The sequence below is a fragment of the Bos grunniens genome, chromosome 25 (genome assembly GCF_055505025.1).
Source record: "Bos grunniens cultivar Pamir isolate PY7600 chromosome 25, Bosgru_T2T1.0, whole genome shotgun sequence".
Taxonomy (NCBI): domain Eukaryota; kingdom Metazoa; phylum Chordata; class Mammalia; order Artiodactyla; family Bovidae; genus Bos; species Bos grunniens.
Genome location: NC_141189.1, coordinates 41,480,119 through 41,506,781, shown reverse-complemented (window position 1 = coordinate 41,506,781; position 26,663 = coordinate 41,480,119). Strand labels below are relative to the sequence as shown.

At 42.2% G+C, this 26,663-nt stretch overlaps 1 protein-coding gene across 2 annotated transcripts in view; it reads right to left on the bottom strand.

Annotated features, from left to right (window-relative positions):
- Positions 1-17,967, bottom strand: part of MEIOB (meiosis specific with OB-fold) — a 35,783-nt gene extending 17,816 nt beyond the window's left edge. For both annotated transcript variants that reach the window (XM_086376471.1, XM_086376472.1), the window contains exons 1-5: positions 17,776-17,967; positions 14,001-14,077; positions 9,664-9,721; positions 4,938-5,069; positions 3,132-3,204 (exon numbers count right to left, since the gene is read on the bottom strand). In XM_086376471.1, the coding sequence (XP_086232597.1) occupies positions 3,132-3,204; positions 4,938-5,069; positions 9,664-9,721; positions 14,001-14,069 (332 nt within the window). In that variant the 5' untranslated portion in view covers positions 14,070-14,077; positions 17,776-17,967. The remainder of the gene's footprint in view (positions 1-3,131; positions 3,205-4,937; positions 5,070-9,663; positions 9,722-14,000; positions 14,078-17,775) is intronic.
- Positions 17,968-26,663: the final 8,696 nt, after the last annotated feature.

Genomic DNA, 26,663 nt, shown 5'->3' with positions numbered 1-26,663 from the left:
AGTGGACCACCAGGGAAGTCCCCTTAGAAACCTTGAAAAACTGTAAAATACTTTTTGTATAAAATCTATTTTCATTAAGAAAATATTTTAAAGACCAATTTGTGTCTGAGTTTCAAGCACACTAATAGTCTAATCTTGCCCAATAAACTGAGTTTCAGTTTCTTCATAAAAAAATTAAAAAAAAAAGGATGTAAAAGCACTCTAAAACATTGTGTGTTATGAGGAGGTTGAGCTCCATCTCTGTGACACTGACTGTGCCACCTACATGCTTTCCTGACCTCTTCAGAGCTCTGTGGGCTTCCCTGATAGCTCAGTTTGTAAAGAATTAGCCTGCAGTGCAGGAGACTCCAGTTCGATTCCTGGGTCGGGAAGATCTGCTGGAAGGGATAGACTACCCATTCCAGTATCCTTGGGCTTCCCTTGTGGCTCAGCTGGTAAAGAATCTGCCTGCAATGTGGAAGACCTGGGTTTGATCCCTGGGTTGGGAAGATTCCCTGGAGAAGGGAAATGATACCCACTCCAGTGTTCTGGCCTGGAGAGTTCCATGGACTATACAGGGTCGCAAAGAGTCGGATACAACTGAGCGACTTTCACTTTTGAAGCTCTGTAGGAGCAAACAGATGCACCTTATGCACACACTGAACTTGAGGTGCTCTTCCCTTTGGCCAGTCAGCTTCCAAGTGTGCTCCATGGAGCCTCTTTCTTACCCTCTATTCCAGCCACCCCCGCCTCCTCCCCTGCTACTGCCTTAGGTGTTTACCTCATAACTTCTTACCCAAATTACTGTCTTGTCTCCTAAGCTTTATTCCCCTACACTTGGTCCTCCTCAGGTAGCCAAAGTGACCTTCCTAAATCATGAATATGCATATCTTATTTCCCCGTTCAAAGATCTTCTGGGTTGAAACAAAAAGCAAAGCTGTCTGTGAAGGGTCTCCACTTCCCTCTTTTGCTTCTTCTGCCTACCTATACTCCAGCCACATCAGATTCCGAGGCTATGAAACTATTATTTTAGAGGGAAAAAAAGTTGAATATCAGCAGTTTCATGAGGTTTAGATGACTAACTGTTCTGGAAAAGGCCAGGAGATTTTGTGTTTGTCCCCTCTGCCAGGAGTGTTCCCCCCCTTCACTCATGCCTTCACTCCACAAACACTTCCTGAGAGCCAACTATGTGCTAGACCACAGTCCAGGCCCCGGGGGATAAGTGGTGAGGAAGACAGACAATGACCTATGACCTCACAGTCTCACATGCGCGAGAGGGAGACAGACAAGAACAATTCATCAAATGATCCAGGCTTGCGATCAGTATTACATGCTAAGTTGCTTCAGTCGTGTCCGACTTTTTCCAATCCCATGAACTGTAGCCTGCCAGGCTCCTCTGTCCATGGGATTTTCCCATGCAAGAATACTGGAGTGGGTTGCCATTTCCTTCTCCAGGGGATCTTCCTGACCCAGGGATTGAACCCACGTCTCTTGTGGCTCCTGCATTGGCAGGCAGGTTCTTTACCACTAGCGCCACTGTTATGATGGTGCCTATAACCCTGTGTACAGGACTAAGTCCTAGTAATGGGAACTGGATGGGCTACTACAGAGCAGATATGGAAGGCCTAAGGAGATGACATTTAAACTAACACTTGAGTGAAAAGTAAAAGTCGCTCAGTCGTGTCAGATTTTACAACCCCATGGACTATACAGTCCGTGGAATTCTCCAGGCCAGAATACTGGAGTGGGTATTGTTTCCCTTCTCCAGGGGACCTTCCCAATCCAGGGATCGAACCCAGGTCTCCTGCATCACAGGCAGATTTTTTACCAGCTGAGCCACAAGGGAAGCCCAACACTTGAGTGAAGAGAAGAGCAAATAAGACTGTTCTCTGCAGAGGGACATGAACATGCCATGCTATTAGCTCAGAATGAGCCAGGATGTTCACAAAGTAAGGACTCTCCATGTGGCTGCAGAGAAATGAGGCCTGTAAGATGAGGTCAAAAGGTGTGCAGGTGCGTGTAGTAGAGACTGCTGTGCCCACCTGAGCCCTTCACCAGCTACACCCTCTCTCTAGATCTGCCCTCAGCCAGAAGTGCCTCCGTAGGAACATGGGCAGACTTCAGCCAATAACCTGTAAACTCAGGGTACCAAAGCCCAGGCACCTTTCTTCAGAGGGTAGCACTCTGAGGTGAAACTGATACTCCAGAGCTCCCACCTGGGTCAGGACGAGGTGGGGCTTCTGCTGAACCTGCCTCTTTAAACACTCCTTCCTCCCTTACAGCTGTCTTTCCAGGCTGCTTCTGAGAGCTCTCCCTCAACAAACCACCTGCACAGAAGTCTCTGAATTCTGCTTCCTGGAAACCTGAACTGAGAGAGCAAGGCATGTGAAGAGAGCCATAAACTGAGATGTAAAATGGATATATGACTTCTAAGATTTATCTTTTCATTTTTCAGGTTTAATGTGACTAGAGTCAAATTTCTGTAAATCTAAGAATGAGAAGTGAAGTGTTAGTCACTCAGTCATGTCTGACTCTTTGCAACCCCATGGACTGGGGCTCATCAGGCTCTTTTGTCCATGGGATTCTCCAGGCAAGAATATTGGGGTAGGTAGCCATTTCCTTCTCCAGGAGATCTTCCTGACCCAGGGATCAAACTCAGGTCTCCTGCATTGCAGGCAGACTCTTTACCATGTGAGCCACCAGGGAAGAATGAGAATCAAAGTATTAAAAATAAAGTCATTTTTAATGTGATCCTATGTCGAGGTAAATTATTTTATAATCAAAGATAAATACTGTGTGGCAGAATTAAACTCTGAATTTTCAACCTAAAGTACACACATCTTTAGTAAGTGAAAAAAGTGAAAGTGTTAGTCACTGGGTCGTGTCCGACTCTTTATGACCCCATGGACTGTAGCCTGCCAGGCTTCTCTGTCCATGGAATTATCCAGGCAAGAATACTGGAGTGGGTAGCCATTGCCTTCACCAGGGGATCTTCCTGACCCAGGGACAGAACCCATGCATTGTAGGCAGATTCTTTACCATCTAAGCCACTAGGGAAGCCCCTACACCACTCCCGGCTAATCTGACATACACAAACCTATTAGTAATAATCATTCGGGCACAAAGGTTGTTGACCTCTGTGCTAGATTTACCTAGGAGTTGCAGGACTGAACTTTTCTTCTCTTTCTAAATCCTTTGTTTGGATCAGAGGATTCTCAATTATCACTATAACAGAGGGGAAAATATGATGCTATTACCAAAAAAGTAACAGGATAAATTTAAAAAACAAGTGTACATAACAATGAACATTACAATATTATTTCTAATTTTGAGTTGCTGTTAATATCCTTCACAATTTTTTTCTTGTTTTGCTGTGAGCAATGGAATCCTAGTGTATGACCAATCAATTTGATCTCAGATGATACTTCTTATACTTTGTGTTTAAATTCTGACATTTGACCTGCATTAATATTATTTCGTTAAAAAATATTACTTTGTTGATTAGTTATACAGAACATTTGATGTGATTACAACATACCCTGCTATAAAATGAACAGTTAAATTGATCTTCACCCAATTCACAGTTGTTCTCAAAAACAATAGTGGTAGTTAGAAAGAGCAGTGCAAAATCTGGGTCCTGATTTGAAACCTACAACTTATAGCTTTATGACTTAATATTTTTGGGTTTCCATTTCCTATGGGTCTATGTTAGACATTTTGTGCTGCATTTTGTTAATTCCTGACACAACCATCCCTTTATTATCCCTTTTTCCACGTGAAGAAATTGAAGTTCACAGAGGTTAAATAATTTTCTTGAGGTGTTATATCAAGAAAGTAGTAGAGTTAGAATTGTTTTGATTCAAAAATCTATAATCTTTTTACTCAGCCACACCAAACTCTTATTTACTTTTATAAGCATCATCAGATTTACATCCTTACGATCCCTCATCTCACTCGTCCTGACAACAAGCATCAGTGTGGAATGCAGGTTACTATCGAATATATCTTCAGGTCTATGTTAGTGTTGTTCTGGCATGCATCCACAGATGCTTCTGCTTGTCCTGGGCCCTGAGATGTCTCCAGAGTTTTCTGCCTTCACAGGCCATATGTCCAATTACCTTATTATTCAGTTAGCAAAATACTATATAACCCTGAAAGTTAATAGTGTGACTGGGTGCTGAGTAACCAGTATGGGTAATAGGCTGCTAGATATTGCAGGATTAGACAGGAATAGTTTAATTGTCTGTGTTACTCTTTCTCTTCTTTTTTCTACCATGAAAGAGAGCTGGTATACTGCTTTCTTGTTTATTATATGAGGCTAGAGCTGTTATCTACTGAGTGACTAAGTTCTACACTTCATACCAGGCACACTGTCTCATTTAAGATTGATAAGAATCTACTGGGTATTAATTTATAGTTGAGGCTCAACAAGATTATGAAATTTTCTCAAAGCCACTATGTAAATAAGTGTTAGTATTTGGATTTGAATCCAGAGCTACCTGTTCCCAAAGTCTTGTTCTTTTGAATATACTATACTGTACTATCACAGAGATACTGGGGTAGGTAGAGGATATGAAGATTTGCTATTTTAGACTAAAAATTTCTTAAAATTCCATCAAAAATTCATGTCATCTTTTATCAAAGTCTACTTAGCAGTTCTATTATACGTTTACAAAATGATATATGATTACAGTCACAAGAGGGACTGATGCAAAGTGAAATAGAAATAAACCAAAGATCACAGAGCTCCTAGTAAAAGTATGTGATTATTCTGTTTGTGTGTTTCAACTAAATGCTGAATGCCTTGTTATACTCTTAACACTTGACTTTTTCTGATAAGATTCTTGAGAATAAGAATTGTGTCTTATTTCATTCCGATGCCCTCAGTGTAGTTACCACAAATATATCATGGGACTAATACTGTAAGAGAAACAGTTTAAGAATCAGTGCCAACTTACCACACTCACCGACCCTAAAGCTGTCAGAAAGTGATCTGATGTAATCTTCACTGCCCCAGGATGTTGCATTTACAAAATGGGTTGTTGAATCACGAATGGTGAAACTAAAAGTGTACCTTTCTGATCCAATATCTAAGGGAAAACCAAGGCTTTTATTTTTCAGATGAAAAGTTTTAATTTTAAACAAAGGTGATTATTATGATACTAAAACACTCAAACACATGGTATAAAAAATTATTTCAGATATAAATTCTACAAGTTATGCTTTAAGAATTGCAAAACTGCCAAGGTAGATAATTCACCTCACTGTGACTTCTTTGTTCCCTTTCCCTAGTTACCTCTATATTCAGAGGGAAATAATGTGTAGGTTTGAACCATCCTGATATTAGATTACATTCTCCATTTCTCTCTTACTGTTGTTTTAACCTAAGTTAAATCTAAATTATTTCGAAACAAATAAATGTGTGCTAACTAAAAGATACCACTAGGGGTCAGCAAGCACTTTTTTCCAGAATAAATTCCAAAATAAATTTCTTTATTGTTTTTGCTAACTAAAAAAGTAATACAATGAATGATAAAGAAGATGTGGTACATATATAATCAGTCTGATTTTGGTTTTGACCATCTGATGATGCCCATGTGTAGTGTGTTGAAAGTGTTAGTTCTTCAGTCGTGTCCAACTTTTGGGGACCCCATGCCTGGAGATACAAAATACAAAAATAATGGTGAAGGGTTGTCATTCCCTTCTCCAGGGGATCTTTCCAACCCTGGGACTGAACCCAGGTCTCCCGCATTGCAGGCAAATTCTTTACCATTTGAGCTACCAAGGAATCCCGTTCATGTGTAGAATCAGCCATAAAAATAATGAATTTTAGTCAGTTCTAGTCACTACAGATGGTGACTGCAGCCATGAAATTAAAAGACGCTTACTCCTTGGAAGGAAAGTTATGACCAACCTAGATAGCATATTCAAAAGCAGAAACATTACTTTGCCAACAAAGGTTCGTCTAGTCAAGGCTATGGTTTTTCCTGTGGTCATGTATGGATGTGAGAGTTGGACCGTGAAGAAGGCTGAGTGCCGAAGAATTGATGCTTTTGAACTGTGGTGTTGGAGAAGACTCTTGAGAGTCCCTTGGACTGCAAGGAGATCCAACCAGTCCATTCTGAAGGAGATCAGCCCTGGGATTTCTTTGGAAGGAATGATGCTAAAGCTGAAACTCCAGTGCTTTGGCCACCTCGTGCGAAGAGTTGACTCATTGGAAAAGACTCTGATGCTGGGAGAGATTGGGGGCAGGAGGAGAAGGGGACGACAGAGGATGAGATGGCTGGATGGTATCGCTGACTCGATGGACGTGAGTCTGAGTGAACTCCGGGAGTTGGTGATGGACAGGGAGGCCTGGAGTGCTGCGATTCATGGAGTCGCAAAGAGTCGGACACGACTAAGCAACTGATCTGATCTCTGATCTGAGTGGGTGAACCTAGAGCCTATTAAACAGAGTGAAGTAAATTTGAAAGAGAAAAACAAATATCGTATATTAACATATATGTATGGAATCTAGAAAAGTGGCATTGCTTATCCCATTTGCAGGGAAGACATAGATGTAGAGAACGGACGTGTGGACACAGTGGGGGAAGAGTGTGGGACGAACGGAGAAAGTGGCCTTGACATACATACACTATCATGTGGAAAACAGGTAGCAGGTGAGAAGCTGCTATTTACACAGAGAGCCCAGCCTGGTGCTCTGTGATGACCTAGAGGGGTGAGATTGGGGGAGGGGAAGGAAGCTCAAGACGGAAGGGATGTATGTATAACTATGGCTGATTCACACTGTTGTACAGCAGAAATCAACATAATATTGTAAAGCAATTTTCCTTCAATTAATAAATTAAAAAAAATTTTTACAGAAATACAAACAGCATGCTACTGACACAGAAACAGACATACAGATCAGTGAAATAGGACAGAAAGCCTGGAAATAAACCCACACAATTATAGTCAATTAGTCTACAACAAAGGAGGCAAGAATATACAATGGCAAAAATACAGTTTCTTCAATAAGCAGTGCTGGGAAAACTGAACAGTTACATGTAGAAGAGTGAAATTAGAACATTCTCTAATACCATATACAAAAATAAACACAAAATGGATTAAAGACCTAAATGTAAGGCCAGATATCATGAAACTCCTAGAGAAAAACATAGGCAGAACATACTTTGACATAAATTATAACAATACTTTATTGGATCCATTCCTAAAACAAAGGCAGTAAAAGCAAAAATAAACAACTGGAAACTAATTAAACTTAAATGCTTTTGCACAGCAAAGGAAAAGATAACCTACTGAATGGGAAAAATTATTTGCAAATGATATGACCAACAGGGATTAATATCCAACATAAATCTTCAGCTCATACAACTCAACATAAAAAAACCCTAACAACCCAATTTAAAAAATAGGAAGAACTGAATAGGCATTTTTTCCAAAGAGGAAATGCAGATGGCCAACAGGCACATGAAAAGATGCTCAACATCACTAATTATCAGGAAAATATAAATTAAAACCACAATGAGCTATTCCCTCACACCTGTCAGAATGACTATCGTCATAAAGAATACAAATAGGGGCTTTCCTTGGTGGCTCAGTGGTAAAGAATCCACCTGCCAATGCAGGGGACATGGGTTCAATCCCTGGTCCAAGAAGATCCCAGATGTCTCATGGCAACTAAGCCTGGTGCCACAACTACTGAGCCCACCTGCTGCAACCACTGAAGTCCCACTTCCTAGAGCTTGTGCCCAGCAACAAGAGAAGACACAGCGATGAGAAGCCCGAGAACAGCAACTAGAGAAAGCAAAGAGTAGCCCCTGCTCACCACAACTGGAGAAAGCCTGTGCACAGCAACAAAGACCCAGCACAGCCAAAAATGAAATAGATAAATATATTAAAATTTGAATAAAAAAAGAAATCTTCCTTTTAATATGGTGTATGTGTGTGTAATGCTCACTCAGTCGTGTCTGACTCTCTGCAACCCTATGGACTGTAACCTGCCAGGTTCCTCTGTCCCTGGAATTCTCCAGGCAAGAATACTGGAGTGGGTAGCCATTCCCTTCTTCAGGGGATCTTTCTGACCCAGGGATTGAACCCAGGTCTACTGCATTGCAGATGGATTCTTTACCACTGAGCCACCAGGGAAGCCCACCTGTCACTATGCTGCTGCTGCTGCTGTTAAGTCGCTTCAGTCGTGTCTGACTCTGTGTGACCCCATAGACGGCAGCCCACCAGGCTCCCCCATCCCTGGGATTCTCCAGGCAAGAACACTGGAGTGGGTTGCAATTTCCTTCTCCAATGCATGAAAGCAAAAAGTGAAAGTGAAGTCGTTCAGTCATGTCCGACTCTTAGCGACCCCATGGACTGCAGCCTACCAGGCTCCTCTGTTGATGGGATTTTCCAGGCAAGAGTACTGGAGTGGGGTGCCATCGCCTTCTCTGACCTGTCACTATACCACAAGTCAATTAACACAGCCACAGTTACTCAGGTGATTCAAACAAAATAGTCTTCTGTCAAAATTACTGGCTGGCTGACTAGAGCTCTGATTCCCTCAAGCTGTATCAAAGGATTTATACCATACCCTTTAATAAAAAGCACTGACACTTTAGAAGCTAGAAATAGTGTATTGCTACTTTTGGCATTCTATATTGTATCTGTGCATGTAAACTATAAAAGTTTGAAGATCGGCTGATTTTACTTATTTGTTTTGGTCTCTGTTGCGGCACGCGGGATCTCAGTCTTCCTCCCAGCATGTGGGACCTAGGTCCTTGACTAGAAATCAAACACGGGCCCCCTGCTTTGGGAGCTTGAAGTCTTAGCCATTGGACAGCTGGGAACAGCTAGGGAAGTCCCTGAAGGTCAGTTGATTTTAAAAATCTGATTTTAGTCTTGGATTATGTTTCCATAGTCCTAAAACTGTTGCACAGACAACTAAATAAGGACCACTAAAGCCAGACTTAACTGTATTTCCCACATATGAAAGACGATTTTTTTCCCCTGAATCATTTAGTTCTTTGAATAAATACACAGATACTGCTGCATACTTCCCTCCCTCAACACTGTCTTGACATCCATACTGGAAAACCTTCCTCCTACCACTTTCTGTTTTCTATGAGACTTACCTGTGTGCTTGTATCTGATACTGACAGTTTACACGGAGTTCCTACTCTATGTTACACACTCTTACATATACAAGCTCATGTAAGTCTCATCCCAGCTTTGTTTACCCTGATTCTGAGGCTCTACATAGGACAGACTCGGGGGTGAGCCCTGTCAATCAGGCTCCACGTCCATCCTCTCAGAAGCTCTGATATCTGAGGATGATGATAGAGACTACAACTTCTTTCTCCAGTCTTTACACTGGGTTTTGCACAATGGAGGAGCTCAGAAAATACACGTTGATACACATTAATGAGCTGACCAATTTAACTAGCTATTTTAATACTGTATACACAGCTTTTAAAGTTATGCTTTAGAAATATCAAATAAAACCATTAAAATGATTTTAATGCCCTCACACATGTGGCCTTAAGTCAAGTACTTTACCATGCAATAGAGAACATGGCCATTGCTCTTAGGGAGTTAAACAGGCATGAGAAATTTAATCACTTAAATATACTTTGTTGTAGTCATAAGCCACAGTTGATGAAAAGTGAAGCAAAGAGTTAAATAGAACTCAGCTTTTTCTGTCTGGAAAGCCTTTGACATCTGTTTTTCCAATAACTATGCCGATTATTTTCTGAAAAACAAAAGGGTTATAGAAGACGAATATTAAACACAGATGGAGATGGTAAATTTAATTTCATGGACTTGTTATATTTTACTGGTTCTAACAAACATTTTTGACTAGGAACCATTTAAATGTATTTATTCCAGACAAACATCTAAAAGAACTTCATAAATGTTCATTCTACAAGGAATAGTACAAAGTAATAAGACAGTTAACTACTATTACAAATATAATCATTTAATACTTAGTATGTTTCTACTTTATTTTCAATCACTAGGTGGAGCACAGTAACTGCCCTATGCTATCAATTCTTACTGAATTCATTCAAAGCACATGTATAATGCAATTTAATTTGCCATGGTCTTCAAAGCTTTCTTTTATATAGAGTTTTCTAACAATCCACATAGAATTGCTTAGCTTCTTAATGCAAACATGCTGGACAGTAACATATATTAGATTGTAACAAAACTTGCATATCACTGCTAATAAATCTAAGCTCTAAAGTCCTAGATCTTAAACCTTAAAGGTATTAACATGTCTTTAATATTTTTAATGTTCTCTATAGTGACTAATAAAGAAAAATTAAATATTTTTAAATACTTTAAAAAATAAAAATAACTACCTTTTTCTGAAAGGATGAACTTATAATTCTAGCTACTGACTTTAACCTTGCAATAATCTGCTCAATTTCAAATACATGCAATCTTTTAAGACTACCACATCCTAGCTGAGCTATTAGCTAGCCTTATTACATTTAGACACACTGTTATTATTTTTTTTAATTCCATATGCTGCAGCTCTCACTGAATTTTGTTAGGAAAACAACTAGTGAGAATATTGAATAAAGTTTTCTAATGAAGAGGCAATTAGCAAAGAGTTTACCTTTCAAGAAAAACTGTAACAGCCATAATTATTTTTAACACTGCTAAGTCACTTCAGTCGTGTCCAACTCTGTGCGACCCCAAAGACGGGAGCCCACCAGGCTCCCTCGTCCCTGGGATTCTCCAGGCAATAACACTGGAGTGGGTTGCCATTTCCTTCTCCAATGCATGAAAATGAAAAGTAAAAGTGAAGTCACTCAGTCGTGTCCGACCCTCATCGACCCCATGGACTGCAGCTTTCCAGATTCCTCCATCCATGGGATTTTCCACGCAAGAGTACTGGAGTGGGGTGCCATTGCCTTCTCCGATTTTTTTTTAACATTAATAAAGTTTAAATTTAATAAAGTTTAAATTGCAAACTATTAAAGTTATATGTGCTGCTGCTGCTGCTAAGTCGCTTCAGTCGTGTCCGACTCTGTGCGACCCCATAGATGGCAGCCCACCAGGCTCTCCTGTTCATGGGATGTTCCAGGCAAGAGTACTGGAGTGGGCTGCCAGTGCCTTCTCATGCATGAAAGTGAAAAATGAAAGTGAAGTCGCTCAGTCGTGTCTGACTCTTAGCGACCCCATGGACTGCAGCCTACCAGTCTCCTCCATCCATGGGATTTTCCAGGCAAGAGTACTGGAGTGGGTTGCCAGTGCCTTCTATGAGAGTTATATGTAATTTATCTCATTTTAAGAAATCTGATTTGCACATTCCAAATATAAATAGCAGACTGCTGGGGGTAGGAAAGATAAGGGAGTATGATAATTGCTTTATAGTAAGCTCTTCACTTTATGATATGATTCCACCTAGATTTCTTTCAAATAAATAACAATCTTGACAAATTTGAAATAACTGGTGCCCCCACAACCTTTCTCACCAAAATAAATTTTCACACAGTGATTTCAGAAACACATCATTTGTGTACCTTTGTCACAAAAGCAACATAATAACAAGTATTTCAGCATATAACATGGACAATTTGATTGGACAATAGATGCTGCTTAACAAAAATGCTTTAATTTTGCAATGCTAATTTTTTAACTTTACAATATTGTATTGGTTTTGCCATATATCAAAATGAATCCGCCACAGGTATACATGTGTTCCCCATCCTGAACCCTCCTCCCTCCTCCCTCCTCCCTCCCCATACCACCCCTCTGGGTCATCCCAGTGCACCAGCCCCAAGCATCCAGTATCGTGCATCTGGATGCACGTGAACCTAGACTGGCGACTCGTTTCATATATGATATTATACATGTTTCAATGCTATTCTCTCAAATCATCCCACCCTCTCCCTCTCCCACAGAGTCCAAAAGACTGTTCTATACATCAGTGTCTCTTTTGCTGTCTCGTATACAGGGTTATTGTTACCATCTTTCTGAGGAAACCAGAATAGAAAGAGACACGTGTACCCCAATGTTCATTGCAGCACTGTTTATAATAGCCAGGACATGGAAGCAACCTAGATGTCCATCAGCAGATGAATGGATAAGAAAGCTATGGTACATATACACAATGGAGTATTACTCAGCCATTAAAAAGAATACATTTGAATCAGTTCTAATGAGGTGGATGAAACTGGAGCCTATTATACAGAGTGAAGTAAGCCAGAAAGAAAAACACCAATACAGTATACTAACACATATATATGGAATTTAGAAAGATGGTAACAATAACCTTGCAATGCTAAATTTGAGTGCATATTAAATATATAATTTGTTGTTGTTTAGTCATGAAGTTGTATCCAACTTTTTGCTATATTTAATTAAAACAATACAAATAAACTTCCAATAATTTTTAACAATTACTAGTCATATCAGCAGTGGCCACAGGACTGGAAAAGGTCCGTTTTTGTTCCAATCCCAAAGAAAGGCAATGCCAAAGAATGCTCAAACTACTGCACAATTGCACTCATCTCACACGCTAGTAAAGTAATGCTCAAAATTCTCCAAGCCAGGCTTCAGCAATACGTGAACCATGAACTTCCAGATGTTCAAGCTGGTTTTAGAAAAAGCAGAGGAACCAGAGATCAAATTGCCAACATCCGTGGGATCATGGACAAAGCAAGAGAGTTCCAGAAAAACATCTATTTCTGCTTTATTGACTATGCCAAAGCCTTTGACTGTGTGGATCACAATAAACTGTGGAAAATTCTGGAAGTGATGGGAATACCAGACCACCTGACCTGCCTCTTGAGAAATCTATATGCAGGTCAGGAAGCAACAGTTAGAACTGGACATGGAACAACAGACTGGTTCCAAATAGGAAAAGGAGGACGTCAAGGCTGTATATTGTCACCCTGCTTATTTAACTTATATGTAGAGTACATTATGAGAAACGCTGGGCTGGAAGAAGCACAAGCTAGAATCAAGATTGCCGGGAGAAATATCAATAACCTCAGATATGCAGATGACACCACCCCTATGGCAGAGAGTGAAGAGGAACTAAAAAGCCTCTTGATGAAAGTGAAAGAGGAGAGTGAAAAAGTTGGTTTAAAACTCAACATTCAGAAAACTAAGATCATGGCATCTGGTCCCATCACTTCATGGCAAATAGATAGGGAAACAGTGGAAATAGTGTCAGACTTTATTTTTTGGGGCTCCAAAATCACTGCAGATGGTGATTACAGCCATGAAATTAAAAGACGCTTACTCCTTGGAAGGAAAATTATGACCAACCTAGATAGCATATTCAAAAACAGAGACATTACTTTGCCAACAAAGGTCCGTCTAGTCAAGGCTATGGTTTTTCCAGTGGTCATGTATGGATGTGAGAGTTGGACTGTGAAGAAAGCTGAACACTGAAGAATTGATGCTTTTGAACTGTGGTGTTGGAGAAGACTCTTGAGAGTCCCTTGGACCGCAAGGAGATCCAACCAGTCCATTCTAAAGGAGATCAGTCCTGGGTGCTCATTGGAAGGACTGATGCTAAAGCTGAAACTCCAATACTTTGGCCACCTCATTGGTTGATTCATTGGAAAAGACTCTGATGCTGGGATTGGGGGCAGGAGGAGAAGGGGATGACAGAGGATGAGATGGCTGGATGGGATCACCAACTCGATGGACATGAGTTTGAGTGAACTCAGGGAATTGGTGATGGACAGGGAGGCCTGGCATGCTGTGATTTATGGGGTCGCAAAAAGTCGGACATGATTGAGGGACTGAACTCAACTGAACTAAGTCATATCTATAATCTCCTAATGTGCAGACAAAAAAAAAAGACGAATTTTCATTCAGCTGGCATAAATACAAAGAGGTTTAGGAGTGTTTAATATCTAACAATCACCAGTGCAATAAGTATCTGTATACTTGTCAATTATACAAGCATGTGTTGAAATGAATCAATAATGTTGACATAATGTAATATCACCACCTAAAGCTTCAACAGAGAACAAATGAACTACTGCATTGCTGAAACTTACCAGGTTAGCCATATTTGGATGCAGATTTGAAAGTGCAGTAAAGTTCTTTGATGCAATACAGTTGGCCATTCTTTTATCTGCATTTTAGAAAATATAATTTAGATGCATAAGTTAAACAACTGAAATAAAGCTTGAGAAATTCCAAGACTGAAAAAAGAATTTATTTAGGAAAGTATGGGATATTCTACTCATTCTTTGGGAAAACTTTATTTATTTGGCTGCACTAGATCTTAGTTGCGGCTTATTAAGTCCTTCGATCTTCAATGCGGCATGAGGAATCTTCAGGCTATAGTTGTGGAAGATGGGATTTGTAGTTGCAGCATGCAAACTCTTAGCTGTGGCATGTGGGATCTAGTTCCCTGACCAGGGATCGAATCCATGCCCCCTGCATTGGGAGCTCAGAATCTTAGCCACTGGACCACCAAGGAAGTTCCAGGAAATTTTTATATTACAACAGTGAAATGTAAGTTAGATTCAACCTGTAAAAAGTATATTTTTTAAAAGGTCTTTTAAAGTTACGAATGATATAGTTAGGTTTCAATTTTTAACTTTCACTTTGCAAAAAAAAATTAGTCAATGTTTGAACAAATTTAGAGTTTCAGATGAGAGATGGGACATTGCAGATTTAAATATTTATTACCATAAAGCCTACTTTTAAAAAAACATAGCAAAACTACACTGTAACCACCTCTCATGCTTCTAGTTACATTGTGTATGGGTTTAGGCAGTACTTCACCCTCCCCTCTATGGTATGTAAGCTCCATCAGGGCAGAAGCAGCATCTTAAAATTTGTGAGTGCATTTCAATGCTATCTTGCACATAAAAAGCACTCAATAAACACGAGATAAATGAAACAGAGACTTGTCCCTCAACTTAGTCACTAGAAAAGGTTTTAATGTAGTAACAGCTGTCAGCTACACCAAACTAGCAGATTTACTTGATTTCACTTCATTTTATGTGGCCTCTTTATAATGCCCTCATCTCCAGGCTGTACTTTCAGGACACATTGCATAGCATAAGTTTCAAGAAGGCTGCACAATTACTCAAATATGATTTTGAATTCCAGCGCCACTAGTTTGTGGTCAAATGTTTTGAATTACTGAGCTTTAATCTCCTCATCCACAAAATATGGATAATCTATCCTACAAGGTTGTTGTGAGAATTCAAAATAGTGTACATAAAGAGCCAAGATGTCCACAGGCTCTTGACCGATGAGAACACTGCTTTTCATTCTTATCCAATGTAGCAGTTTCTGCATTCAAGCCAGAATAAACAATTTAGCAGTGTTAAGGTCCTACTTATTCTTCAGCCGAGTCTGATCTGGTTGAAATTGATCACTATGCAATTTCAGTCTCTGAAATACTTGCCAGCCTGACAGATTCATTCATTCATCCATCCACTCAGCCAACATATATTGAGAGCCTGTCAAATGCTAGACACTTGAGGTTAGAGAAGACAAACTATTCAGTAGCCAGATTTTGTGTAAAAATACTATCCATCTACATACTGAGTTCTCCAAAATTTTAGCCCTTAACATTTCTTGGTGGTTACTTACTTAGAGGAATATCACATGAACTCTTTGAAGTTCCTTCACTTCTTACTGTTAATCAAAATATATGGTGATATACTTTAGTGTCTGTCTACAAAAAGAAAATGACAACTTACTTCTCTAGGTTTTTGAGAAATACAAAATTAACATGAAATAAAGAGGCCAGTATGGTGATACAGAGATTACACCATTCATCAGCAACTGCTGTCCCTTCTATTTTCCAAATATATTTTAAAAGTCTCTGTTTCTCCATCTCCAGTGCCATCTCCTCAGTGCAAGGATCAGTCACTCCTCATCTGGAGTACTGCTATTTCCTAGTCTTATACATAGTTTATTCATTCAACACATGTGAGCTGAGTGTCTGACATGTATCAGGTACTGAGTCAGGACAGGAGGGGTGGCTCAGAGAGAAGCTAAAAAAAAAAAAAAACCAAAGTGCATGGTGTGGAGCTAGACGTGTACAGCCCGAAGACCACAGACACAGCTCCTTGACAACGTAAAGGGAAAGGTGGTGGAGGAACTAGTCCAGTTAAGGTGACCTGGTGGCAATGTCACAGGTAATAGTTGTGGAGTGACTATTATGAGGTTGGCCCTATACTACAGACACTAGATACACATCATCTCCACCCCCGCCCCCGCCCCCCACCACACACAGCTGATTACCTCTCTCCAGATAACTCAGCAGCTCTCCTCTCTACAAATGGGACCTGGGACCTTGGAACACAGTTCCATCTTCCTTGAGCATCCGCTCCAATCCCACCCTCAGATCCTCCCAAGACAAGAGCTTTAACATTTTGGGGGGCTCAAAGAGAAGATCTTATCACCCTCCTTCAAGTATCCCCAGCCTCTATTCCTTCTCTCAGCATTCTTAATTCCCTCATTACAGGGTGGGGTTCAGGATGACAGGGCTGTGCCTTGCCTTGCCCTTACTGTGTCCTACAGTACTTAGTTAGGCTAGCACCTCAGGCATAGTAGCTGCTAGCTATTTGTTGACTAAATTAATGAGCAAGTCCTAAAAGAAACCTGATTTGTAATTTGAGAATAATATTGCTATAATTAACTTTCTGGATAAACAGAATTTTAGTTAATAACTAATTTTACATTTATATCCAGCATTTAAATTACAGAAACAAGTACAAATTGTAACCTACTATTCTAGATCAACAGAGCTTCCAAAGAGCTGGCATTGATGGTCCTATATAATCTTCTAGTTTATTCTACAGACCTGTGCTGGGGCTGCTACAGAGAAATCCTCTTATGTGGTTATTTCTGTACGTGAAAATCCCCCCGAACTTCCATCACAAACCAAAGACTTTTTTTCTTTTTAACAAACTTTGACAAAGTTGGCCACCTTGCCTAGAGGGGAACAGCTGTTCAATTATTTTTATAAATCCAATTCAAAAGGGTAGTTTTTACTCCTTCAGTGGGAACTCAGCAAGTTTTGTATATTCTGGGTTGGCCATAAGAAAACGGGGAACCGCCCATCTCTGGAGAACTCACCAGCATGGAGACAAAAAGAGCACTTGCTAGTAAACTTTCAAGGTAGTCTTAATTTTTTTTTTTTTAACCAAACACTGCTTTGAAAAAAAGAACGAAAGAGAGGGAGGAAGGGACATGACTTGCACACAGAGATTAAAAACCGTCCCTTTTAAACCCTCCACGCTTTAAAATGTACCTGAAGATTCCAAATCTAGGACATTCTAGAACAGGGAGCACTGTGGAGAGGGCGCCTGAGGTGGCGGGGAGCGGGGTGTGAGTCGTGGGTGGGGGCCTCCAGGGCCAGTGCCCGTGCGCACGTGTCCGCACACACCTGTCAACCCCACAGAACGGCCGCGCGTCGGCCAGGCTGGGAGTGGGGGGAGCGGGCGGGTGACGCACTGAGGTACCTCAGAACGCGCTTATCCCCCCCGCATCGATTACACCCGCGCGTCTACATGCGCCGCGCCACGCGAACGAGCACACTCCACCCGTGTCCTGTGTGTTCCTACGTGACTGTGACTCCGCGGGTGTGGACTGGAAGCCGGCGTCAGCTGCTCACTTCGCACCCCGGGGCGTCCCCCGAACCGCAACCCGCCGGCTTCCACCTCTCGAGGGCACCGGGGTGACCGCCACCCGCGGAAAGCCGGGAAGGGAGACCATTCCCACCGCGGACGGCGCGGCCCAGAGGCCTGCCCTCAGGAACAGACGACGGCCCGCCGCCCGCCGCCCGCCGCCACCCGGTTTCACCTCAGCGTTCTCGCCGGCTGCTCCTAGGAGCGCTCGCCTAGACGCTCTCGCTCTTGGACAGCAGCCAGCCACACGCAGGCCCCGCCCAGACGCCTCCCCCGCTCGGCCGGAATTCGACTTCTTCTCCACAGCGCTTTCTGCCCACAGCCCCGGCGCTCGACGGTCGCCGCGGGAGGACACCCTTGGACCGTTAGCCCAGGCCCCGCCCCCGCCGATCTCAGACTCCGCCCACTCCTGGGCTCTGCCCAGCCCCCGAGTTCTGATCCCGCCTCCAGATCCGACTCCACGCATGCCTCTCCCACCGATCTCAGACTCCACCCACGCTCTGACTCTGCCCCGCCCTCAGCTTCGACCCCGCCCCGCCCCCCTCTGCAAACTCCCGTTCCACTCACTCCCTGACTGCCCAACCCAAGCTCTGCTGACTCCGCCCACTCCTGGCCCCGCCCCTCACCTCGCCCTGACTCCGCCCTCAGCCCCGCCTTGCGGCTCCAGACGCCTTGAGGGTCGCCGCCCCTCTGCAGTCTGGGTAGTGAGGAGAGAGAGACTCGAGAGACTGGCCGCGGGTGGTTCCCGTTTCTTTGCTTTCCCGGGGGCCCGAGCCTGTCCTCCAGTCTCCCGAGCGGGAGTCCGGGCTGCTAAAAACCAGGTGTCCAGGAAGATGCTGGGGATCTTTTCTGCTGAAACAGCAGAAATACAGGAGACATTGCTATAGAAAGTGCAGCAGCTGAACGCACAGCTACAAACATGTGCTAAGTGTAGCCGGGGAAATCTGGAAAAGCCTGCGTGTCTACTCAGCAGCCTAGTTGTGAGCTAGCAGGATGTTCTGACTGGGGAGAGGTGGATCGAGTGTAGCAGGGATCTGTTAGTTCTTACGCGGCATGTGACTCTGGATCTCAGTGAAAGAAGAGAGCATGGAAGAAAGAAGGGTGCACGGTTGCTGATAAAGCTTCTAGAAGAGGAGCGGGTGTTGGATGCAGACTTGTCACCTGCTGGGGGAGTATGAACAAAGGCCAGGCTGCTAGATCGATAACGCTAAACCCTGATGATGCTATTTGTATCATTTCAGATGCATACATATAGATATACACTGTATGTATAATTTGATCTGCTAAATATTGGGCTTTGGTGAACGTGACAAAACATTCGCCGGGCTTTTTAGTTAGTACCATTTGGAAATCTTTTTAGTTTAATGACATAAATTTTTGTTGAAAGAGGAAGACCCCTGGAGAAGGAAATAGCTACCCACTCCAGTATCCTTGCCTGGAGAATTCCATGGACAGAGGAGCCTGGAGGGCGACAGTCCATGGGATCAAAGAGTTGGACGTGACTGAGCGACTAACACATAAAAGAGTACTAAATCAGGGGCAAATAAGTTAAGATCCAAAAACTAAATTCTTAAAATTTGTCACCAGTTACTGTCCACTTGTAGCATTACTTAAATTATTGAAATTCTTTCTTTAACAGGAAAAACAATTTTGGTACTTATTATACAGCTATGTACTGCAAAAGAGAAGTGCAACATCAGGGGCAAGTCTTATGTTGTTATCAAAACATAGTTTTATGTTGCATCTTTTTTTTTTTTTTTTTTTTTGCTGTGTTGCTCTGTTTCCAGGATTTTGGTTCCCCCATCAGCAACTGAACCCCAGCCCCCAACAATGAGAGCACCAAGTCCTAAACACTGGACCTCCAGGCAGTTCCCTCCTTTGTTATTTTTTAATTTCCCAAACAATGGTAGAAAGAAAAATAAAGTACCTGCATTCCTGCTGCTTAAATAAAGTTAAAAAAATTTTTTTCTTATTCCTTTCCACTCTTGTCTTTACAAGCACATACCTTGATCTTTCCAAAAGAAAAGGTAATGCCTTACCTGGCATTCTTAGTCTATTCTAAAGGGGGAAAAAAGGGTATAAAAAATAATTTGTATGCATTTTTCATTTGAGCCTCACTGGGGGAGTAAAATTTTAAATTTTCATTTGCATTTTTTCACATTTTAGCAAATTAATTTTAGCTGAAAGGTATCTAAGATTAAGCAAGTATAGTCAACTTCACCAGGACACAATAGGCTTTTCATAAGATGTGCTGCTTTGAAATACAAGCCTGAAAGAGTGGAATTGTTTGATGTTAATAATGAAATTGGGACACCCCCCCTTGTTACATAAAGACTTCATCTCTTCCAGTTTTATAGCAATTCCATTCTTAACAATAGAATTGACTTGTCAATACACTTTGGATGGATATGAACAGAAGCAAAGACAGGGAACGCCTAGCCTCACCACTTGATGTAGAAGTTGAGGGTGAGTGAACAAAGGTCAACATTGAAATTGCTTGCGTGTCTGGCTAAAGAAAATGGTGTGAGGCCACACCCATCACCTCCCTGGAGCATGCCAGCTGTCAGGCCATTGAGGAGCATGTCACAAAGGGGTGACAGGCAAAGCATGTAGCAATCAACTTCACACCTACTAATCGCTGGGGTGGGGGGGAATGACAATTATTTTAATGAATTACAAAACCACCTTTTATTTATTCAACAACAAAATAACTTTTGTAAAGTTGGTCCAGTGATTACACATCCTTCCCAGGAGCTGAAATACTGACAACTCAATTACTAGTCTCGCTCTCCACTCCTCCATCTAAAATGAGACCAGCCAATAAGGGGAAAGAATCTGAAAAAAATATATGGGGTGGTGGCTTCCTTGGTGGCTCAGTCTGGTGGCTCACCTGCAATTTAGGAGACCCGGGTTTGATCCGGGCTGGACACGACTTAGCAACTAAACAACAAGAAATATGCACTAGGAAACCAACATGGCAAGGCAAATAGAAAAAACAAGGCAAATACCAGGGCAACTTTGCTTCCAGCCTCTAGCCCTTGGTGGTCTAGCAGCTGGGATTTCTAATTTTCATCCAGGCTGAAGTGAAGTTGCTCAATTGTGTCCAACTCTTTGCAACCCCATGGACTGTAGCCTACCAGGCTTCTCCGTCCATGGGATTTTCCAGGCAAGAGTACTGGAGTGGGGTGCCATTTCCTTCTCCAGGGGATCTTCCCAACCCAGGGATCAAACCCATCTCCTGCATTGTAGGCAGACACTTTACCCTCTGAGCCACCAGGAAACCAAAACACTTGTTTTTTCTCGCATGGAACTGAGCCACACTATCCCCAAGGTGTGCCTGTCATTGGTGTCTGGTCCATGCTATGCATCCTTTCTGCACTCTGCACGCCTGCCCTGTGCTGTACCAAAGAGAACGCGTTGAGGGAAGAAGAGTGGAGGAAGCTCTTCAGCACTCGGAGCACAGGTGTCCCTTTGGGGAGGAGAATACAGTTGCCCCCCAGCCTGCCCCACCAGAGGGTTACTCCTGGGACAACACAGGGAAGGGCCCCTCTCTCTGGAGGGCTGTCATGGGCCAGGTTCATCACAGTTTATGTTAGGCATAAACTGAAAGTCGGACTCGAGTTGACAATAACAACAGAGTCCAAATTACTCCAAGCTAAGAGTACGAGTGTTTGGGAAAAGCCAACTTCCACATGCAGCTCTACGCTTTCTTTCCTCTGGGTCCAAATCCCGGTCTCTGTTCTGTGTTTGCTTTATGACTTTGCTCAGCACTCAATATCCTGTCTGTGTTGTTCACATGTTGGCCGAATACTAAAAGATGAAAGAGAAAAACTCAACAAGACATTTTTATTTTTAATTGTAAAAGGACCATGGATATTTCTCAGCGTGCTTAATTCCAACACACATCGGCCAGAGTTCTCTCATCTTAGCTGTTTTATCGCACAGTTGTCTAAATGAGAAAATAAATGAATTCTAGAAACTAAAAGTCAAGCTATCTGGTCAAAATTTCACTTTTGCCATTAATTAGCTGTGTCAGTCAAGACTCTCTGAGCTTCATTTTCCTTATCTGTCAAATAAAAGGTTTGGGCAGACCCAAGGGACAGATGAACCTGTGAGGGAAAGGCTCTCTATTTATCTGTGTGTTTGTTGGTCCCTTCTGGATGCACAGTTTTGGAAAGCTTGTTCATGTCAGATTTCTCCCATGGCTAACGTGACAACTGGGCTTCTCAGGTGGTGCTAGTGGTAAAGAACCCACTTGCCAATCAATGCAGGAGACATAAGAGATGCAGGTTCCATCCCTGGGTTGGGAATATCCCCTGGAGGAGGGCACGGCAACCCACTCCAGTATTTTTGCCTGGAGAATCCAACGGACAGAGGAGCTTGGTGGGCTACAGTCCATAGGGTCGCAGAGTTGGACACGACTGAGGTGACTTAGCATGCAAGATAGCAACTGGCCAAGAGCTGATGTTTGCTGAGTGAACCGTTCGATAATCATGAATAACATCAACTTCTAAAAGGTGACACTGCTGAAAGGGGGGACGTTTTGCTCACTTGGGGTGCATAGAGGCTGCTACATGTATTGAGAGGAGATAAACAGATTTGTATCTTAGGGCTTTTTCAAGTTCTTTCTAGTCCTAACTTAGCTGACTGTAGTGGTCTTAGAAGAGTTATTGAAGTCCATGTAAAATGTAAATAAACATGACTCCTCACCCTTTTTTATTTTAAACTCCTAAGGGACATAGTGTACTCCTCCCTATGAAGTAACAGATGGGAGAGACTTCCTTGGTGGTCCAGTGGCTAAGACTCTGGGTTCCCAATGAAGGGGACCTCGGTTCAATCCCTGATTGGGGATCTAGATCCCATATGCCACAGTGAAAATCCTGCATACTGAAACGAACATCCTTTGCAGCCAAATGAATAATTACTTTTAAAAAAAGGAAATAACAAATGGGAAATTAAGGATGGCTGCATTCCATTGATAACCATCACTAAAACAGGTTGCAAAATACTTTAACTGATATTCCTGGCTGATAGTATTCTGGGACCAGGTAGGCTATGAAAACGAGTTGAAATGGCTCCACCATTCTCCTTTCAACTCAATTTTCCCTAAATTAACCAGAGTCTAGTACACAAAAGGGGCTTCCTTTTGGAAGATGGCTCAGACTGTAAAGAATCTGCCTGCAATGCGAGAGACCCAGGTTCGATCTCTGGGTCAGGAAAATCCTCTGGAAAAGGAATTGCTACCCACTCCAGTATTCTTGTCTGGAGAATCCCACAGACAGAGGAGCCTGGCAGGCTACCATTCATGGGGTCGCAAAGAGTCGGACAACTGAGCAACTAAACAGAAGCCATACAGGAAAGAAGCAGAGCACTGTCACAAGTTTCCTGGAGTGTCCATGTGTCTGTCCTTCCTTGGCAGAGCTCAGACCAACAGCCACACAGAGCCCTGCAGCCTCAGCAGTGTTCTATGGGCATCACCAAGTTCCACGCAGGGGACACATCAGGTCATCAGTTGGGGAATCTCTCCCTCAAATTGGTTTTCTAACAATTTTAATATCATTGGGGGTTGGAGGGGGGAGAAGGGTGTCTCAATTGAAATGTTAAATGAGGTGGAAGGCGTGGAAATGCAACCAAGTAATAAACATTCCAACCCGGTGACACAGTCGGAGTGAACGTTGGTAAAGAATCGTGACAAAGTGTCTTAGGAAGCAGGGTGTGATAGGGAATTTAGGGCTTTATGAGGACTTAAAACAGGCACAATCCTAATGTTAACAATAGGAGTACAGGAAGGGCTGGGCAGGAGGATGAGGAACAGAGGAGAAACATGCAGTGCACAGGTAATGGGGCTGTGCAGACTGAAAAAAAAACCCCAGCAATGAGCTGTGACTTCACGTCCATTACGATGGCTGCAATTAAAGACAGACAATAATAAGTGTTGGCGAGGGTGTGGAGATATCAGAACCTTCCTACACAGCTGGTGGGGATGAAAATGACACATCTGCTGAAGAGAAAAAAAGTCAGGCAGTTCTTCAAAGAGTTACTCAAAGAGTTACTCAAAGAGTTGCTCAGCAAAGAGTTACTGTCTGACCCAGCAGTTCCACACCTAGATATCTCACCAGGAGAACTGGAAATATATGTCCACTTTGGGTGGACATATATTTCCAGTTCTCCTGGTGAGATATCTAGGTTCATAATTCATGTCTGTGTTAGTCACTCAGTTGTATCTGACTATTTGCAACCCTATGAACTGTAGCCCGCCAGGCTCCTCTGTCCACAGGGATTCTCCAGGCAAGAATACTGGGGCGGGTTGCCATGCCTTCCTCAAGGGGATCTTCCCAAACTAGGAATCGAACCAGGGTCTCCTGCATTGCAGGTGGATTCTTTACAGCTGAGCTACCAGGGAAACACATAATGACCCCAAATGCAAACAATTCAAATGTCCCTAAACTAATGAATGGATATACTTAGAAATAGTTAAAATGGTCTATCCATACAATGGAATATTATTTGGCCATAAAAAGGAATTAAGTACTGGGACTTCCCTGGTGGTCCAGTGGTTAAGCTCTGCACTCGCAGTACAGGGGGCACAGGTTTGATCCCTGGTTGAGAAACTAAGATCCTGCATGCTTCACAGTGTGGCCTAAATAATTAATTAATAACTTTAATTTAAAATAATTTATGTCTTGATTACCTATTGAAAAATAGTTTGTTTGTTTGTTTTTTCAAAAAGAAATGAAATCACTGATACCTGTTACACCAAGAGGGCCTTTTTGAAACCATTATACTAAGTGAAAGAAGCCAGTCACAAAGAGACACAGGTTGTCTGACTGTGTTATATGTGCTATGTGCTAAGTCGTTTCAGTCGTCTCTGACTCTTTGTGACCCTATAAACTGTAGCCTGCTGGCTCCTTTATCCATGGAATTCTCCAGGAAAGAATACTGGAGTGGGTTGTCATGCCCTCCTGATCTTCCTGATCCAGGGATCAAAACTGAGTCTCTTGTGTCTCCTGTGTTGGTAAACGGGCTCTTTACCAAAGAGCCTGGGAAGTCTGCACTTACATGAGTCATCTTGCACTTACTGCTGCTACTGCTAAGTCGCTTCAGTCGTGTCTGACTCTGTGCGACCCCATAGACGGCAGCCCACCAGGCTCTGCCATCCCTGGGATTCTCCAGGCAAGAACACTGGAGTGGGTTGCCATTTCCTTCTCCAATGCATGAAGTGAAAAGTGAAAGGGAAGTCGCTCAGTTGTGTCCGACTCCTAGCGACCCCATGGACTGCAGCCTACGAGGCTCCTCCGTCCACGAGATTTTCCAGGCAAGAGTACTGGAGCACTTATATGAGATGACCATAATAGACAAACCCTTAGAGACAGAAAGTAGATTAATGTTTGCCTAGGGTTGGGTGGGGGATGAATGGGTAAGGGGTTTCTTTAAGGGGTGATGAAAATGTTCTGGAACCAGATAATTGCACAACTCTGAATATACAAAAAACCATTCAATTGCATACTTTAAGAGGGTGAATTGTATGATATATGAATTCTATCTCAGAAAGCCATTATTTTTTTAAAATGAGCCTCAGATTTCCTCACTGTTCTTGTGGAAACTATGAGCCAGGGAACTGTGACCTTCTGGGATTGGAAAACCCAATGCTTCAAATCTGCTGAGAACATACAGAAATTTTGACACCATCCTGAAAGTTCTGGTTTATGGACGAGGAGGAGAAAAATGGTACCCCTGTATAACACATTTTGTGATCTGAGTTTAAATTTGAGTTTCCCCAGCATGAATTACATTTTTTTTTGAATTACGTTTAAAGACACACCAAAGGTTTCTTTGCTATTATTTAATTCTTGCCATAGTTATGAGGCCATGAATAGAAGACACGAAGTTTTGTTTTTCAATTTGTTGATCGAAAGCAATCAGCTTATTAAAAAAAAATTAAGATTAAAAAAATCATTGGTTACACTTGAAACTAACACTGTAAATCAACTATAGTCCAATATAAAGTGTATGTGTGTGTGTGTGTGTGTGTGTGTGCACATGCGTGAGAGCTCAGTCGTATCTGACTCTTTGCGACCCCACGGACTGTTGCCCTCCAGGCTCCTCTGTCCATGGACTTTTCCAGACAAAAACACTGGAGTAGGTTGCCATTTCCTTCTTCAGGGGATATGCCCAAACACCAGGATCTCTTGCGTCTCCTGCAGTGGCAAGTGGGTTCTTTACCTCCGAGCCACCTGGGAAGCCCATAATCCAATATAAAATAAAAATGTAGAAAAGAGCCTGGGAATTGGCACAACATTTTATGTTTTGCCCCTAAATTAAATGTTATTTTGATATTTATATGTTGAGTTGTATGGGGGAAAAGTGATCTGTATGTGGTCTCATGTATTGTTGCGAAAAAAATCACTGATGCTTTTTCTTCACGTCTTAGTGTTTGGGCACACTGACGTCAGCTTCCAAGGGCTATCTAGTAGAATTCCAGGACTTTTGGCTTTTCTTCTTAGCATTCTTGAAATAAAAACTGACTATATTTTATTATTTAATGATAGCATATGATGTCAGACAATATTTGTATAGATTTTACCACTCAGCTTTAGAACAGATGGTGGTAAGAAGGAGTTCATTCTCTCCCTGTCTTCACAGCTAAGAATAAAATAGGTCGATACAGTCACTTCTATATCATAAAAATTTTTTCCTCTTGATCAGTCCTTTTCTGACCCCAAGGTCACAGCTATTGCAAAATTTTATTGTGGCTTGACAAATTCTCCATGTCAACTGCATATTACAGGACCTTTCATTTCTTCAATTAAACAAGTGGAAATGGATACCACCTGTGCTCTCATATTTATGATGTCAATAAAGCCCACCATAATTACACTGTGCTGTTGAAAAATGGCATGCCAGCAAACTGACAGGCATTTGGGGGTCACCATTTCACACAATACCCACCACTGATCAAGTTATTTCAAAGGCTTCAAGCCACGGATTAATAGGAAAAAAGACTTTGCCTGTCAAATGCTTTCATTTATATTTTGCCAACCACTCCACTAAGCAAAACATATT